Source organism: Simochromis diagramma, unplaced genomic scaffold, assembly GCF_900408965.1.
Source record: "Simochromis diagramma unplaced genomic scaffold, fSimDia1.1 OVJJ01000596.1, whole genome shotgun sequence".
NCBI lineage: Eukaryota > Metazoa > Chordata > Actinopteri > Cichliformes > Cichlidae > Simochromis > Simochromis diagramma.
In genome coordinates, this window is record NW_024387245.1 from 14613902 (window position 1) to 14633410 (window position 19509).

General features: G+C 40.4%; 1 protein-coding gene across 1 annotated transcript in view; it reads left to right on the top strand.

Annotated features, from left to right (window-relative positions):
- The window catches only part of bcr (BCR activator of RhoGEF and GTPase), an 88276-nt gene that overhangs the window by 46641 nt on the left and 22126 nt on the right, over nt 1-19509 (top strand). The window contains exons 2-4 of the mRNA XM_040000664.1: nt 6142-6326; nt 11501-11605; nt 13453-13638. Of these exons, the coding sequence (XP_039856598.1) occupies nt 6142-6326; nt 11501-11605; nt 13453-13638 (476 nt within the window). The remainder of the gene's footprint in view (nt 1-6141; nt 6327-11500; nt 11606-13452; nt 13639-19509) is intronic.

Here is a 19509-nt window from a genome sequence, read left to right on the forward strand (position 1 = left end):
CCTGGTTATTTGTCTGAATTGGACATATTCAGGAGTAGAATCCAGCTGTGTGCAATTTATGACACTAAAGTCTCTCCTCTAATGACGAGATACTGACATTTATCAAATTAACTTCCGTCAAGCGGCTGTGCAGTTGTGGGAGGATTACGGTAGAAACGCTGTGTTCAAGTTCATTTGACGGCATGTCTGTCCCCTCCGGCTCTGCTGTAACCGAGGCTTCACTTTAATTTCCACAGCTTGCCACTTTTACTCGTCTACCAGCCCCCCCCCCTCACTTCTGTGCTAAATTGTCTCTAAATTGGATATTAAGGGGATGGAAGAACTCAGGGGAAGGGTTGCCCTCCACGTTTCTTTTCCTCCCTTTTAATATTCTTCTTTACAATATTACATATACACTGTATACATATTTGACTGTAATGAGAATTGCAGCATTATCCAAGAGACTGGGATGCATCTTATTTATCTCCAGTATCCAGACTTGGCCTATTCAATAAGCTTAGTCCTCCCAAATGCACCCTGCCCTAATAGCGCTCTGTATATGAATCACATTTGGATTGGGGAGCTTTGGGTGGGGGCATGAGACACACCCTTCGACCTTTGATTGCATTCTCCGCTTTGATCAAATAGCTGGGTAAAGAAAAAAGGCTCTGAGTGTTGTAGCGTAACATTAGCATCCTGTGGGGCCGGGTGGAGCTTAAAGGTGTCTGTGTGTGTGTGTTGAACCAGAAGTGGAGGTATAATGGTAGTGATAGGATGACAGACCTCGTCCACAGGTCCAATAAAGGCGACAGCAGCCTGTGCAGATTTATAACTGCCTTCGTGAGTGAAAAGCGGGATGGGGGATGGAAAGGCAGCTCACTATCGAGGATATCTTATGCCTCCTTTGAGAGTCCCTTTCTTTCTCTCTTTAATTTCATGGCTCTCAGAGTGCTGTATTGTCTCTACCCCCTGTCTTCATCTTTTTTTTAAATCTCCTTTCTTTTTGTGTAATTTTTAGACCTATTTTTGCCTTAACTGTGGTCTTGTTTTTTTTTCCCTTTGTTTTCTTTACTCTCGCCCCTCCTTTGCAGGGCTTTAGGCAACAAATGTTTCCTTTGTCTGTCAGCCACAGCTCTCTTTATTACTCAGCCAAGCCTTTTAATTCCTTGTATGTGTGAGGCTGACTGGGGCAAATAAATGGCTAGCTTGTGTTTATGCTCTGACAGTATGACTAAATGTTGTATACAGTACAATATAGCTGAGACTAATGATGATGTTAATGATAGTGCAGAAAGAAGAAACACTGAGATGTGTAGCATAAACTAAGCACACCCTCTGTCAAGTGTAAGGTTTTAGCTGTCTATGTAACTAAGTACACCCCATTTTTCAGTGGCTTAGTACTTACCACTTTGAGGAGCAATACCTTTTGGACTTGCTTTAGCTTTTTGGAAAATGGGCTCACATTTGGCTCTAATATACTTTGGTATACAGAGGAGTTTGACTCAATGAGTGCAAGTGCCCAGGTTCTGTGGCTGCAGGGAAAGCCCAAATCAACACCCCTCCAGCACTGTGCATGGCAGAGGGAGATGTTTGTGCTGATATGTTGTGTGTGGTGTACCATACGTCCGGCGCTGCATTATGACCAAACATCTCCACTTCGGTGTCGTCTGTCAAAAGGAAGTTGTTCCAAAAGTCATGTGGTTTGTTCATATGCATGTTTGCAAACCCAAGTAGTGCTGTCATGTTTTTGTTTTTTTCAGAGAGAAGACGCCTTTGCCTCGGCAACCTTTCCAAACCAGCCATACTTGTTCAGTCTTTTTCTAATGTTGCTGTCATGAAGTTTAACATTTAACATGGTAACCAAGGCCTGTACAGTCTGAGATGTAGCTCTTGGGTTTTTGCGGTTTTTCCAAATTTAAATGATATGAGTGACCAGAGTTTTTCAAGGCTGTTCGGAGGTATTTTTCATTTTCCAGCCTAAAAATATCAGCAAAAGGCAGGTTTTGTCTTAACACCTACTACTTCCTGCAGTAGGAAAAGCTAGTTTTAGTCTAAATAAGTATTGAGTAAGTTAAACTGCAGGTGCACTTTTTAATCAAAGGATTATTGAATCTTTTAAAATTAGTGACAAATAATAATGACCTTTGCTTCCTGATGCCATTTAGGATTTTCACAGAATTAAAGCTGGATGCATGATCCAAAAACAAAACAAAAAAGAGTCCATCATATACACCACACAGGAGCTATATCGACTTAATAGCTGCGAACAGCTCCGATATACAGTATTCTGTTATACAGCACATCGCATCAACAGATATATCACATGACACCCTCATACCCCTGCCTGTGATGTTGTTTTGGAAAGGCCGCTGTGTTCCCATGGCAGCCTAGCACCAGCTATTCCCAGTACGATTGTAGTTTTCCACCTGCAGCAGGAAAAAGACCTGTTCCCCTCCCAAACACTGTTTCCATGTAAACATTTTGCAGGAATGTGTGTTCATGTGAGCATGTGTGTGCGTTCCATTTCTGTGGTTCAAAGCTGAAGTTTGGTTGTTCTGTTGTGCCTAAAGCTCCAGGTAGAAATCAATGGATTGTTTTTTGGCAAAAAATATATAGAAGGCAGTTTGTTTGTGTGTGTGTGTGTGTACACGTGTTTGTGCTCTTTAAGCATCGGTGCTCTCTGTCGTATTTTCAGTATTACTTCTGTCCCGTTGGGGATGATTACAAGAGAGGAGGGGAAAGTGTAGGAGCTCAGAGCAAGAAGACGAGGGTGCTAATCTGTGAGCAGCATTAGGATGAAGAGGGTAGCTGTGGGGGCTGCACAACAAAACAAAACACTAGCTATCAGTTCACAAAAACACAAGACAAAAAAACCCCCACAGTGTGAGAGATGCAGCCAAACAGAAAGTGACTCAAGGCAATGTTAGAAGCAGCGTCTTGGCTAAGATCAGGTCAGACGTGGGCAAAGAGAAGTGGTGTTTGAATACCACAGGCTATAGTGTCCCATTAACAGACTTGTAAAAACACAGTCCCTCCCCCAGTGGAAACTGCAGCTCATGCACATAAACACACATGTGCAGATTGCCGTTAAATATGATAAAGTGTTAAGATTGTTCAAAGGTCCAGGAACATTAGAGTAGGCGAGCCTGAGAGTAGGCTAGTAATTGTCTAATAAATCAAATGTGTTAGTAGTTTTTTTTCACTATATTAGTAATCTTACACCTTTTTTTAAAAGACAATTGCACATTTTCTGGATTGTCTTGGTGTATTTGTAAAAGAAAAATCAGTTTAAAAAAAATAGAGCTATTTCGTTTTTGTCAGCACTTTTTAAAAAAAACTCTTCATGTTGTATTTAGCGGTAAGTCGAACAAAATTCAACTGCGGATACAAATTTTAAATTCCGTGTGGGTGACACATGCTGAAGGTGAGACACGAATGAAAGACACAGTGAGAAAGTAACATCACATTTACAAGGATACAAATGAACGTAATATTTACATAGGAAAATTAAAAGAATTGAGATTCATGACATGTTTCATCTATATATATATTTAAACGTATAGATGTTAAATAACTTGAGTAGTTTCTTACTCATTATTGTATCTTATATAAAAAAAAGAGCGATCGTGCCCTCCTAGCAAATTAAAGTATTTATCTAAGAGGCTCTGCAGCAAATATCACCTCTATACCTCCTGTCTTTGACTGACTTTAAGCACAGTGCTGTACTTACAATGGTCGCAGGACATTTTAAGATTGATGCTCACACTGAACTTGGAAAATCTCGATTTAAATTCATCGGTGCCTGTAAATGGAACGAGCTACAAAAAAACATGAAGCGGCATTCTTTGATTTCACTTCTCATTTTAAAAGGTTGAATCTGTTCATCAGCAACTGCTCTATCACATGTTTTTCTTAATTTGTCATTTGAGGCTGTATGTATACTTTTGACCTTTTTGTGGATTAAAAGAAAAACAACTCAAAACAAATTTAAACCTGTGCACCAATTCTTGATTTTTTTTTTTTTAATCATTAAAGACGTATGCTGGCCTTCTGTCTAGTCAGAGTCAGAGTTACAGTGAGTCATACGCTTCCATATAGCTTTATTTGATCTAAATTGTACATTTTATTGTCTATGACCGTGGTCTGTGTCTGTGCTCCTTTTCTAACCAGGAAGTGGTTTGTAGCCTGAAAGTTTTGTTTGGATGCTCAGCTGCCCTCAGGGCTGTGTGTGGGTGCTAAAGGCATTCACATGAATAGACACACTCTGCATGCTTCTAGTAAACGCATTAACCCAAAATGAGGTATCAAAAACAGAAAACTCTCACAGTTCTGCAAGTGTTCTGTAAGAACCAGCTGGAAGAATGATTTTGTGTAAATGTCAGCTTGTGATGTTAGGCCTCCTAACATGAATCAACAGAGGTGGGGCTAGAAAAAACACAGAAGAAGGCACAGCAGGATGGTACTCACTCATTTCCCACTCGGTGTTTTCATATCCGCACCCTGTATTTTTAGACAAACAATGAATCAGTTCTAAAAACATGCTTTTATGAAGGTTTTTACTGTGCAAAGCTGTCTGAAAAGATAAAGGACTCTAACGAGTTGTCGTAATTGTGAACAGCGCAGCATTTTTAGCTGGAGTCAGTGGAAGTTAAGAAATACAGTATTTCCAACAAGATACATGCAAGTGCTGCAAAAATAACAGCCACAGTGTATTTAAAAGCTGTATGTGAATGAAAAATGCTTATTACTCTACTAGGTTTGGGTTTCTGAAGGATTTGGCATTTGGGGGCGAAGAAACTATTTTCACCAGACACAAACACGAAACCTTTATGTTGGTCTTTGCCTGGCTCAGTGCCACTGGACAAAGCAGGCCCAGTGGGCAGTGCTAACCCACAAGCAGCAGCGAGTACTTGGAGCAAATGGTGGGTGGGCTGAAGGTCATACGGGCTATGGACACACTGCCATTGTTCACTGCCATGTGTGCTGGTATACGATTCACAGAATGCTATGAAAAGAGAGTAGGTGCATCGGAGATATCAGACAGTAAATACTCGATCAGATGTTAGCTGAACGTGTTTTAAAGCAATATAACTGATATGACTGAAGGATATGTGTGCATGTTTGTGACACTGCACAGTGGAGCAGCATGTTTTTGGTGTGAGTCAGGACTGTGTGAGGAGGCACAGCTAGCTCTGTGAGAAGTGCAGCTCTGTTGAATGTACAGTAGGAGTGGGAGGAGATGAGTAAAAAGCTCTTCTGTGACACTCAGGAGATGCATGATGTCTTCCCTTCAGCTGTTGCACACCACATTCCCCGAAGCGCTGACTGTACCTCTTCATCCTGGAAGAACTTTGATAAATGGAATCTACAACCTGAACTGCGCATGTATTTTCTCACTTAGAGACTTTATAAAATGGGTCAGTTTGTTTGCATCCAACGTTCTGACCTTTGTTTCTTGTTAATTCTGCCTCTCCCACTCCTCTTTGCAAAGGCCAACACTCATGATCACAGGCAAAAGCACTTTGTGGCAGAGGCATTTATTCCTGCAGAGTGATAGCACCCGCTGTAGAAACAGGTCAAGGGGAGGTTATTAAAATTTCCCTCGAGATGCTGCGCTCGGTGTTCAAATTATTTGCACCTTGACCCAGTTTATAGTTGGCCTTTTCAAGTGTTTTCTCTCCAAGCTTTAGGTTTTTGTGCGAATATATGTGAAGAAAGACGCAGGGGGGGGAATTCGTTTTGTCTGCCTCACTTTCCAGAATTGCATTAATTAGTGACCCTGCCAGGCACATCTAGCGACCTTTGTCGTGATACTTAAGTACCAAGCAGAACACTTATTTGTAGTGGTATGAATTTAGTGATTAGAAGAGCAAAAAAATGTCTTAAAAAGATGGCTTCAATTGAGTTTAAAGGGAAGAGGCTGTTAACTGTACACTCTACATTTTATTTAACTGTTGTTTCAGCAGTCACAACTGTCAGTGACATGCTTAAGTACAGCAGTCAGACATCATTTAATCTGCGGTTTATTAGTAATCCAGTAATCAGCCAGCTTAAAGTACATTACAAGGAACTGCAGCACAGAAATTAAAAACATCTCAAATCACAAAAATCTCAAGAAAATTCAACAACACTAACTTAAAGTTTGAATTTCTCCCATCACAGATGGTCACTTCACCGGGACCCCTCCCACATACGGTTACGACGCAGACCGAGCAGAGGAGCAGCGAAGGCACCACGACATCCTGCCGTACATCGATGACTCGCCGTCGTCATCTCCTCACCTCAGCTCCAAGAGCCGTAGCAGCCGGGACACTCTGTCCTCCGGATCGCTGGAGTCCTCCAAATCGGTCAGTATGACATCTGGGCGTGTCCTGTTGTTGACAAAGCAGACTTTGATGCTCACATCTAATCCAAATGCCAAGCTTTCTCACGTCTCCTCAAGTGATTCAGCAACTTAGCTGCAGACAGAGCAAAAACAAATCTCGCTGGTAAACTGTGCTCATTCTTGCATATTTTTTTCCCATTGCAGAGCAGGAATTGGGCTAATCTATTCTTAGAACAATCCCATTCTGTCTAAAAGTCTTCAATTGAAAAACCATATCTGCTGTTTAAAGGAGATTGATAAGGGACATATCTCCTGCCTCATAGCTCCCGAAGCAGTCATCCAGTAAAGAAACCCATCCGCCTTAAGAGTCAGGGTTTTTTTCGTCTAGTGTATTAGGCAGAATTACCTATCACCTCAATCACCACATCGCTGCCTTCATCCTCTTACCCGACCTCCTTCCTCGTCTGCAGAGAAAACCAGTGATCTGTGACATCTGCTCTTCAAAGGTTATAAGGGAGAGGATACATGTGTGCGCGCACAGACACAGACTCACAACCTGTTTTTCTTGTCATCTGTATTTATTCTATGTTATTTATATATGTTCTATGATGCAGTTCTCAGTGGAAGCAAAGGACTTTGTGTACAAAATGCTAGTATATACCAGATAAACATGTTGTAGCCATAGGTTCAATTACAATAGAGGGGTATCTTGGGAGAATATAATAAGCTAATGCTGCCTCTACCCCCTGTGCCCTTGGAGGAAGTAATTGCATCAGTGGTCATGAAGCTGTATCAGTTACTCTGCCCCTTCAATCTTTGCTCACTGTCTATACTGGTGAGCAAGCGACTGTCAGACTGATTGATGGCTTGAAAATGTCAATAAACGATGTGCCCCTTGACTGCTCTGACCTTTGACCTGTGAGGTTTAACACCTGGTGGTTTTATTTGTGCACACATACTTAGTTTGCATTTGGACACATACAATCCTTCTGTTTGTATGGAAAAAAGAAATTCAACACTACATGCTTAGAGCCTGTAGATGCATCGTCTGATGGCTGGATAAATACATTATGCACTGTGGCAAATATCCATCAACAAATTCCCCACAGGCTTACAATCAATGTTCTCAAAATGGAGTTACCATCATCCTTGATTTGCCCTTGAACAATCTGTCTTCAAACGTCAGCCCACTCTGCTTTTCTAATTGATGAGTCAGAGTCCAGGCAAGCTCTGATTGGCTCAGGGGGAACTGATGGTTTAGTGATGTCACTGTCATGAGTCATCACTTTCAGTAATTCTGCTGATTTAATTTAAGAGTGCTCTGGGCTCTTGTTCGCTCACAATCTGGCTCTGCCCAGCACTTGAAAGGGAAAAGAGGGTCACTGATCAGAAGTCTGCTGAAAATTCAATAACATCCTTAAACTGTTTTACCAAAAACACTGACCACGTGTGCTATCTGTGTTTCTGCATGATCATAGTGTACTTTATGACATCTACAGAGTGAACCTACAGAGTTCACTCTGCTTAATTTCCCATCAAGTTTGTGGTAATGATGCGTTATTATGTCTGTATTTAATAGGAGAAATTTCAAGAGACTTATGCTGCGGTCACACTAGATAAAACTGGTTGGAGATTGCAGCATGACCAAAATTACTGTGACCACGTACAATGAACTTGCAATCTTGTTGCTCGAGACCAAGACTGCGACCTTTTGCAGTCAGCTGCCATCTTTAAAGTAGCTTTACTGCTTCATGACGGTGATAAAATGACCAGTCTGTGATTGAATGGGGTCAAACTGGCAACTAACTGTGATAAATCTGCACAAATCATAAATCAGTTTCTGTCTGCATACAAAGAAACGCACATTAACTACTTACATTCAGATTCCAGCCACGACCTCATAGATTTGACTGCAAAATGACACAGGAACTTTCCAACCTTGCTTTTCTATAAAATATTTGGCTGGCGAGTCACCTGATCGCTGAAAATGAGTCGTGCTCACTGGAACAGACTGACTCAGATTGACTGCAATAAGTTGGGGAATAAATGCCAGTCTAAGTCTGATTATTTGTAGACAGGGTGCTTCCCACCAGCTGATCTATGCAGTCATCTTTTCATTGAAAATGAGTCACCCAGAGGTTGTGGGTGATAGACACTCAACCTCTGGATGGCCAATTAGTCTTACAGTTAGTTGCTGACAGGGGAAAAAAAAATCAGTGCAGTCCCCAGGCAAACCCAGATTTTTCCTAGTTGTAAGGAAGTTTCCATATTTTTACTGTAGTGCGACAGAGCCACGTAGACTTCCAGCTGGATTCATAGTCCTGTGTTTGTTTGCAGAGCCCTCAGGCTACAGTTATCCAGGGAAGCCGTCGGTCGTGCACGATAATGACTTGGGTCTTCTTCACAACTGGGGCAAGGCTAAGTGACTGACACCAGCGCAAACATGAACAAGAGTAGCTCCGTTAACCACATATTTCTATTCAAGTGGCGCGACACAGCGTCAGCACATACGCGTGGGTCTGGTGAGCAATGTGTAGCACCTCCGCAGTATCATGCTGGGGCCTGCTGCCAGATTTAAATTGAAGATGTTGCAGGTAATTGCTTGTGCTTTGACCCCCCCCCCCGTGGATCATCCTAGTTCATGAACCCCTGTATATTAAAACAACTAACTCCTCTCTCTTATGGCCCACACTTAAGGTGTGCAGTAAGCTTTATTTTCTGCTCGATCAGCAGAAATACTCTAAATGAGCAGCATGTGCACCATCAGTGTGTGTCTTATCTGACTGAAGACCACCTCCACTACATAGCCGATGTGGCGCTAGGAGCCAATCGCGTTAGGCTTTTCAAAAAGCCAGGGATAGCAGAACAGGATGCTACACAGATTAGAAAATGAAAATTGAAAAGGGTTAATAAAATGTGGGGTTGTTGTTATCGCAGTCACTGTTGTCCCATCTGTGAGTCCACTAAATAAAAAGAAATAAAAAGAAACATGTTGCTAAACAAACCCAGTGTACATCAGAATTCTTAAAAACATGCCAGGCTGAACTCCAGCTAAGTGATGCTGGGGCTGAAGAGGTTTAAGTGTAGATTTAAGTGTCAAATATTATTTGTATTGCTTCTTATGTTCACTGCAGGGAGAATATGTTTTATTTTTTTACTTATTTCATAACCAAACATGCACACAGACGCTTCTTTAGTCTTCTGAAATTTTAACTGAAAAATGATCAGTATAAATCATAAATACACATCTCATCTTACGATGCACTTTTGTTTGTAAAGACAAACATTTACCTCTTTTGACTGTGTTAGTATCTACACATAATATACTTCATTATCGGCTTTCGTGAGAACCTAATGTTCTTACATTCAGTCCAGATACCTAGAAGGCTCTGCGTGATGCATGTTACATGTCTACCACAGAAATGATAAGGTGAGAAACAGTGTAGTATACTGTGCAGTAGAAACTGTGAGTACAAGACAGTTGGATGAAGATCCAATATTTTTTGGAGCAAATGAGAAATCGGGATAATAGCAGAATATTAAATTATAGAAATCCTTGAGTTGCATCTTAGGATCTAGTTTTTGCCTCATTCCATTAATAACTTGTACATCATTAACTAAGATGCTAAGAAATTACAGCAGAGAGTAAAATATTGTATTCAAAACCTGGACAGCCATGCATTTTTTTTAACATCCAATTACATTGCATTACACGCCCTGGTCTACCCAGCACAATTTTCTTTTTGCTCTCAGTAAATAGATCTACAAATTATTAAATATATTACACAAGGAAGAGCAAAGACTACACATATATCTTCATACCTGTCCAAATGACCGGTTGTTAATAGTTCTGTTTAATCTTTTTTTTTCGTTCATTCAGTCAATTTGCTGATGTAAAATAAACGTGAAGAGTTGAGAACGTGTTTGTAGCAGGCTACTGAATCAAACTGACGACATATAAAAGCATATTGAGCCCGGCAGAAACTATGGTGGTAATGGACTCCTGTGTAATGGAGTCCATAAAAATCCTGGAGCATTTCATAATCTTCTGGCTTGTAACAGTCCCCTGAGATCTGTGTAAGCATCTGCTTATGCAGTGGCCATGGAAACAGGTTTCAGACCCATTTACCCCTTCATTTAAATAAATGCATGTACGCCCACACACATCCAAGTAGTCATGTATGCATGTAAAAGCAGTTCACGCGAGCATCATGCATGGTGCACAGGCAGACATAAACGTTCCTGACAAGCATTTATATAATTTTCAAAATGACTGTATTTAGTAACAAATCAATATAAAACAAAAACAGCTTTTATGAATATTGTATTTAATACTGTTGGTTTTTTTTATGCTGTTTTTTTTAATGCTGTTTTTACTGTTAAGGTAGTTACAGGTAAAAACAGCAAGAAAAAATCATTAAAGAAGAGTAATAAAAAGAAGATGTTATTACTTAATGCAATTTCACCTGTTCAGCTGATATTCATCCACTAATTTCCACTAATTATGGTCATCATTCATGCTGCATCCAAATGCGTTTAGTGATGATTCAGGGCCGTTTCACTGGTTTAATCCCAAGCTCATGCAGTCACAACTACCAGGAAAAAGGTTTGTGTGTCTCAGTGTAAACATGTGTAAACAAAAAACCTAATGTATACACACATCTCTGTCTGCATCTGGCTTTGTAAATTATTTTTCTGCATCTTCTCACATGCTTTTGCCTCTCCCATAACACACAAACACACTCATACATACACATATTTATACCGCAGCCGTTTTTTTCTTGTCCTTGGTGACCCTGCCCGTTTGAGTTATTTCAGATTTGGTGGTTAATCAAGGCAACCCGGGGAGTTTATCTTTTATTTTATCATATCTATGCCCTTCAGCGAGCTTTGACTCAGCTGAAGGGAACGGAGAGGCAACCAGGGATGATTTTCGGAAGGTGTTTAATTTTCCTGGACTCAGGCGCACAGAAGCAGCATGAAAGGTCCTTTACCAAATATATACATATAAATAATAGGATGTTGTGTTTTGATGTTGTAACATAGTCACAAAAGAAGCAAAGGGCTTGCAGTGTGAAAATAGTTCCTAAAATATTTTAAATAAGCAAAAGAATAAGTTAGGCTAAGCAAACAGTTGTACGTCACATTGCGTTACTGGGTGTTCTTGAAACTTTATTCTCTGTGTGTTTGTTACAGACCGAGTGTGACCTAGAAAAAGGTTTGGAGATGAGGAAGTGGGTCCTGTCTGGGATCTTGGCCACCGAGGAAACATATCTCAGTCATCTGGAGGCACTGCTTCTGGTGAGAACACACATCACTTTTAATGTCCTCATAATGTCCAGTATATAATCAATCTACCAACTGCTCAGGAAATATGAGTGTTTACAATGGAAATGATTGGTTTTTGAGTATGAGAGTGAAAGCTTTAGATATACAGAAGCTTTTCAAATGTTTAGTAGATTGTTTAGAAATACTATTTGTCCCTTTGCTGGTCTACTGAAGGGGCAGCTAACATTAACGTCCCCCTAACTTATAGATGCTTAAACAATACTCTCACTGGCCACTTTATTAGGTACACCAAGTTAGTGTTAGTAGTAGTAGGTTTGCCCTCCAAACTGACTTATTTCTTTGTGGTGAAGACTCAACAAGGAAACATTCTTTTGGTCCATATTGACATGGCAGCATTTGTCAGCTGCTCATCAATCTTCTGTCCACCACATCCCAGAGGTGCTCTATTAGATTGAGATCTGGTGACTGTCGAGGCCATTTGAGTACAGTGAGCTGTCATATTCAAGAAACAAGTGATGATTTGAGCTTTGTGACATGGTGCAGTAAAGCTGCTAGAAATACCAGTAAGAAGATAAACACACTGAGGCATTTAAATACTGCTGAGTAGGTACTAAGCTCTGGTTTAGACTTCTGCAGGGAATCTTTGTGAAGTCTGTGACGTAACCTACTCCAGTGGTTTGTCTTTGCCGGCATTTATCCTTATGCGTGGTGGATATGTGTTAATTAAGCGTGTGGTTGTGTCCTGGTGTTTTATATGCAGTGCCAGCAAGTACAAACAACGTTGTTTGATTTTTTTTTTTCTTTCCTGGGTCTCTGCTCTTTGTTGGGGTAAGGTTTTTTTCAGGGGCAGAAATATTTGTCCCTCTAGTTTTTCCACTTCTTTGTACATTCCCTCATATCCTTTCCGATAGTATCGTCGATTTCCTTACAGGAATTTGCTGGCATTTGTGGCATTGTGGCAGATTCATCACAGCAGGCATCTGTAGTCTAATTTTGGTGAGCCTGTGTGAATTGTACCCTCAGCTTCCTGTTCTTAGCTCACAGAAGTGGCGCCCGGTGAGGTCTTCTGCTTCTGTAGCCCATCTGCTTCAAAGTTTCAGAGTGGCTATTCTGTTACCTTGATTGTAACAAGTAGTCATTTGAGTTACTGTTGCTATTCCTATCAGCTCAAAGCAGTCATTTTCCTCTGACCTTTGACATCAACGAGACATTTTCACACAGAGAACTGCAGCTCATGGGACGTTTTCTCTTCTTTTGGGCCATTGTCTGTGAACAATAGAGACGGTTGTGTGAGAAAATCTAAGATCAGATCAACAGATCAGCAGCGTCTGAAACTCTCACACCAGCTCTTCTGGGACCGACAACCGTTCAGCGTCATAAAATCATCTTTCTTCTCTATTCTGGTGCTCTGTTTGAACTTCAGCAGGTCATCCTGAGTGTGTCTACATGCCTAAATGTTTGTTTCAGGCATAAAAGGATTTGAAAAGGTGTGCCTAATACAGTGGTCGGTAATTGTATCCTAACAATACCGTACATGTTACTGGTTATCCCAGATCAGATAAGGCAGGTAAGGTAGCAGTAAAACCTGTAAAGCCTCCTTGTTGCTGTTTTAACACTGATGAGTATGACAAAGAAAAATGTACCATATTTAAAACAAAAGGCACCTTGGTGTAGAATATGTGATACCAAAGTGTAACCTGTAAAAGTCTTTTACTGTTTACTTTAAATCTGAATTAGTTCATTCATTATAGTAGTGCAATATAACAGTCACTTAATCTAGTCATATTTTTTATTAGAATGCTTCTAACATAATAAACACAATAAAATAAATTTATATCTGCTCTCTTGGTCCTCCTCAGCCCATGAAGCCTCTGAAGGCTGCTGCTACAACATCCCAACCAGTGCTTACCGTGGCCCAGATAGAAACCATCTTCTTCAAAGTGCCTGAGCTCTACGAGATCCACAAAGAGTTCTACGATGGACTTTTGCCTCGTGTCCAGCAGTGGAGCCACCATCAGAGAGTCGGGGACCTCTTCCAGAAACTAGTAAGGCTGGACCGTAGTTACCTTTAGTGCACCTTTAGAGCTCATAGCCAAAGAGAGAAATGAGTCAAAGGGTGGGGGGTTGTAGGGTGTTTGTTAGAGTGTGTACCATTGACAGCAGAAATGTCCCTCTGTGTAACTGCTTGACATTACCCCTAATAAAACTTGACAATATGGGCCACCCAAAAAAACTTGACAGCACTGATAAGAACAGCTACAGCTGCATTTCTGACCCCAAACAAACCAACAGGGTTCACTAGGGCTCCATTACTCAGAGTAATGTTATTTCTTCCATCAGAAGGCTTCCATGAAAAGCTGAATTTCTTAAACCAATAGTAAAAGTAATTTGATTTTTGGAGTAAAGCTCTTATTATCATATTAAATTCCAAACAAACTGATTCTGAATCATCTTTCTCCCCCCCCCCCCACATTTCCGCCTAAACAGCCGTTTTTGTCCTTCCCAGGATGTCAGGGCCAAATCTACACTGGGTCTGTTCAATCATTTTCACAATGGGTCAATTAACCCACAATGAATCATTTGTTAATTCTCTTAGAAATACTGCCCCTTTCCCACTCGTGTCTCCCTCCATTGCTCTGTCTCTCTCTATCCCTCTCCCCCTCTGACTCACTTGTGCTTGGACACACACACACACACACACACACACACACACACACACACACACACACACACACTGAGGGAGGTGCAAGCGTCTTTCACAATGCCGCCTTTCTGCCTCAGGCAGCTGAGACCATCACAGCACTGTGTGTTTCATGTCTAGAAGAAGCTGCTATAAATAGGAGCCTCTCTCTCTTTCTCAGAAACACACACACACATACACTCTCTCTCTCTCTCTCTCTCTCTCTCCCTCCCTCCATCTTATTCTCATTAACTTATCTTGGGAGGCGCCCCTTGTGGCTTGGCTAAGAAATAAGAATTTAATTGGTTTTGTCTTCATGTCAAATAAGCAAACATGAAAATCCAGTCCATCAAATTGTTGTATCCATCCTCCTTGTTCACACTGAACTTCTATCTAATAAAACCGCTTCACGGTCACCTCTAACATTAAAGAGATGACATGGTTCTGATGTTAATTATTGAGCAGAGCGATTGTTAGCTGTGAGATGTGTTTGAAAGGAACGCTGCATGTTAAATCTGGCAGACTGGCATCCTACAAGACACAAAGAGGCACCAGTAGAATAATGACTTCTTCACTGGTTGCCGAGCAAGGTTGAATGAAGGGCAAATTTGACCTCTGGGGCCCCCCAGAGGATTATGTCAATTAAGAACTTCATTTTTGACTATATTAGATTTCATTTGAACTTAAATTGGAAGGTGTAGCTAGTATTTCCATAGACTGGTGCTAGTTTGCCCATATATTTAGAGAGCTTCTTTGTCTGGCTCAGCAATTACGTCACTCGTTTTCATTTTGTGTTTTTTCTTTCTTTCCCCACCTTGACAGTCTGGTGTAGCTACAGTAACTATTGTTACTAACACTGTAACTGTAAATAGACATCTTTATATTGATGCTCTTATGCTTATACATTTACTACCTCATACACTTCCCTTCTCCAGACTATAGTTAATAAAAGTCAAAAGGTGACCATGCTGAGCCTTGAAGAGGGGGGGAAAGGGAGAAAATGTTGGATTGATTGACAGTCTGCATTAGAAAGAGAAGGAGGGAGGGGGATTAGTTGAGAGGAGAGGAGGTGATACAGACAAGGACCGGGGGATAGGGAGGGTTGAGAGGAGGTAGGAGTTGACTAGGCAAGAAGATTTAGGCTGCTGCAACTGTGATAGAGCTGTCTTGCCATGACTCTGAAATCTTTGAGGAGAGACAGGCTTACGAATCGTAAGACATCAGAAGGAAGAAGGCGAGAATCGGAGAGAAAAGAGGAAGTGCCAAAGCATCAGTGACAGGCTATGAGCATGACTGTCAGAGAATAGTGTTTGAAGACTGAAAATAGGGCAGAATCATGCTCATGTTTCTGCTGCTCCCTCACACACAGCAACAAAGTTAAGGCTTTGCACCATGAAGACAGCCAGGCAAACTGATAAACTGTCTCTGAGCATTTCAAGAAGAAACAAAAAAACCTGACGACACATTTTTGCTTTCGGCCATGGTACTGTTGTGACTCTGATAATGTTCGATGCTAGAGCCACCATCATGATCCAGACTGATTATTATTATTATTATTTTTTAATTTTGGATGGATTGATGTGAAATTTTGTCCAGCCTTTTAGGAGAAGCTCAGCATGAATTTTAAGAAAAAAAGAAATTCAAGAGTGTTTTTTAAAGTAAACACTTCTTGCTGTGAGACACGGGTGCCTCACAGCAAGAAGGTCCTGGGTTCAAATCCAACGGCCAGCCTGGGCCGTTGGATTTGATTCCTCCCACAATCCAAAGACATTGGATGTTTTGGAGTAATTGGCAATCCTAAATTGGCCATAGGTTTGAAACAGATTTCCCCAACATCTGTTATGTGTAGTTATTTACGAGTCCTCACTAAGACAGTATGACAGTGCAATTTAGAAATATAATTTTATTGTCACAGGAAATTACTTGTTTAAGCTCCACCTTCCAGCTGGCTGTATTTGTAGTGTTCCAAACCTGTGCGTCAATAGGGAAGTTGTATAGTGCCCTCTGGTGGGCAAAGAACTGCAACAATGCTCATAACATGATTGAAGGGTGTTTCTCCTGGCAATTTTTTAAATTTTGTTAATTTTTATTTGTTGGTCATTATTAATGCTGATAATGGTATATCAGCAAATGGCTATTACCGACCAGTATATCAGCCCCGTTGATAAAAAGTCATAATTGTTATTAATCTTTAGTGAGGAGCATAATTTCTACCTCAAGACTTATTTTGACTTTAATCAATTAGCAATTGCTGAAAAGCAGCGACTTCAAAGACATTAAGTGAAGCCTAGAAAGAATAATGAAGAAAAAACAGAACAAAAATTGAATCGTTTTACAAATGCATGCACTGTGTGAAAAAGTATAATAACTTCTGTGCCACCATCAAATCAAAATGAGCAAGTGTTGCCTGCTAACTTGATAAACTGAAATATTGTGGCATATTGGTGGTTTCATTGTGAGCATGTCAGCGTACTGGTGTTGGCACTCAAAGCACTGAGGTAGCACCATAGGACTAGATTCTTTCATTAAACTTAAAACAGAATTAAAGTTTTTTCATTCTGTCTGTTCTTGTATTATTATGTCGACATAGACCACACTGATTTTTTTTAATTTTGTCTTTCTCATATGTGTCAGAAGGCCTAACTAACTGAGGGCAAATTCAGCTTCCTCATATAATGACCATAGTCTCTCATGAAGCTGTTTTCTTAATGTTGTTTTCCACTGTGAATTACACACATACTGTCACAAAGGGACAAATCCGGAAGTGAAAAATCCAGACACCTAAGCAGTTCTTTTCATCACCCAAAGGCATTTTCTGCTATGATACTGTAGCTGCATTTGGTAAGCCTCAGTGCTGTTGTGTGTGGAAGTGGCTGGCAGACACAGTCAAACTGTCACGCTCTGAATGGCTTCCGCTGTGTCGCAGATTGTGTGGCCCAGGGCAGGACTGGGGATTGCAGGACTATGAAAGCTACTTTACTCCTCACCTTCCTCTTTGCTGTTTCTTTCTGTGCGTGAATGTGAAACACGTTTTGAGACAGTTTTGTTGCCTAAAAATGCATCTGTGAGAACCTGATTTAAAAACACAGTTAATAGGGTGCAAATTCCAGTCTAGTGGCACGTAGCATGTTGCCTCAGAGCTGTAAATAGTTTTGGACACACAAAGCGAGATCTGTCACTCTTGAACAAGTGTAAACAATGTTTAGAAAACTTGTGACTGCATTCCTGACGTAATAAGCTCTCACACCCCATGAATTAAAAAAAAGATTTAAAAGGAAGAATAGGCTCAGTTTGAGATGTTTTAGGTTAATAATTGAATTAAGTAAGGATTGTGGAAAAGTGGAAGAACATCTAGGTCAACAAAATGCATGAAGCCTCATATATATTTATATTTAAAAAGTAAAAGCAGTCACAAATCACCTGGCCTTGCTCAGAGTCAGGCCTCATGCCGAGGCTTGTAAAGCCTGTATTCTCTTTAAATTAAATGGAGTCTCACTTGTTTGCCATGTAAAACATTGGGATTGTGCAAAATCTTTGACCTTCCCCATATTTCTTTATATTTTGCTTGGAGACTGGAAAATAGGTGCACCAGTTTACTGAAAGGTCCAAACACACATGGAAATAAATGTATGTTTTATGTATACATAGACATTGTCGTTGTTTTTAGGATCGTTTTCATGCTGAAAAATCAAGCTGTTGCCAATCAGACACTTTCCAGTACCATCAAGATTTGATACCTTTTTCATATTTCCATCGATTTTAACAAAATTCCCAACCCCGCTGGCTGAAAAGCAGTCCCAAACCACAACAGACCCTCCGCTGTGTTTTACAGATGGCTGTGAACACTCATTGTTTTACCTCTATCATGACAAAATGATGATGATTTGAAGCAAAAATGTAAAATTTGGATTCATCACTCCTGCCACCATCGAGTTTTACTCCATTTCTTTTGTAATTTGAGGTAGCTCAGCCTTTTCTCTCTGTTTTCTTTGTTAAGAATGGTTTCTTGAAAGTCACTCTTGCACTGATGCTGATGAGGCTTTGGCAAATATTAGATGGGTGAACTGAAGGGCTATATGCATCTCTCAGGTCCTGTGACAGGACTCTGTCAGGCCTGCCACTTCTTCTGTCCTCTGCTTGTTCAGTTTCCTCAGATTTTAAATGTCACTCTGCACACCATGCGAATGCTGACTTTTTAGGTCTTTGGGAATCAACTTGTTAGTGCTAAAATACCATTTCATGCCTGCCATCATGTGTTTTTTTTAGATTTTGTAGAAATTATGGGTTTTGGCGACAGGCTGCTAGATATTTGTGGATAGTTGAGTTGGTGATGTCTTTTTATGCTTGATTAGTGGTCACCCCCCCCCAAAACAAAACTTCCTCTGAAAATGGTCAGTTACAAGGATTGAAGTGAAAATGAGTGAAAACACGGCCAATGTCCAAAGAAAAGACTTTTGGAAAGCCTGAGGAACTTTCAAAATAGAAAAATCTGATTCTTTGGAGGCAAAATATAAAGAAATTAAGGGTATCTTGACAGTTTTGCACAGTACTGTACATTAAAAACATAATTTTTTTTTGTAAAATTAAAGAGAACAAAAACTACTAGTAGCCACATCATTATACACCTGATACTGGAGACATCATCTGGTCAGCCAAAACTAAAAGATGTAATCACAGTGACTGTAATTGTGTTCATGTTTTTGTCTTTTTCTGAGCCCTTTTTCAGACGGGCTCAGACCAGGTAATCAAATCTGGTGTGACTGGTGACACACGAACAAACTTGTGGTGCACAGAGCCATTTGAAGTTCTAGAGGAAGTGAATTAGACTTTAATAAAATCTGAAAACGAGTGTGAGATTGAAAGCCTTGGAGACAGTCCATAGATTGTTGATGTGATGTGCCTCAGCTGTGATCATGTAAATATGCCTTGTGTCTGTGCATTAAGTCTGTTCTTCACCTTCTTTACTTTCAGATAAAGTTCTTAAAACACTATTGTCTTTTTTTTTTTTTTTTTCACAATCTTACTAAAATTCAAATGGCTTTTTCTTCAAGTGTAATCCCAAAAAGTACTATATTATGATTGCAAGTGATGCAAATGATGTGTAGAATAGTCTAAACCAAACGTCTGAAGCTTCACACAGGCTAAAAAGGTCTCAAGTGCAGCAAAGTGCTAGGTGTTTCATGCTTTAAATGCATTCATTTCTGCTCAGTGCACTCAGGTAAGACATGCTTACGTA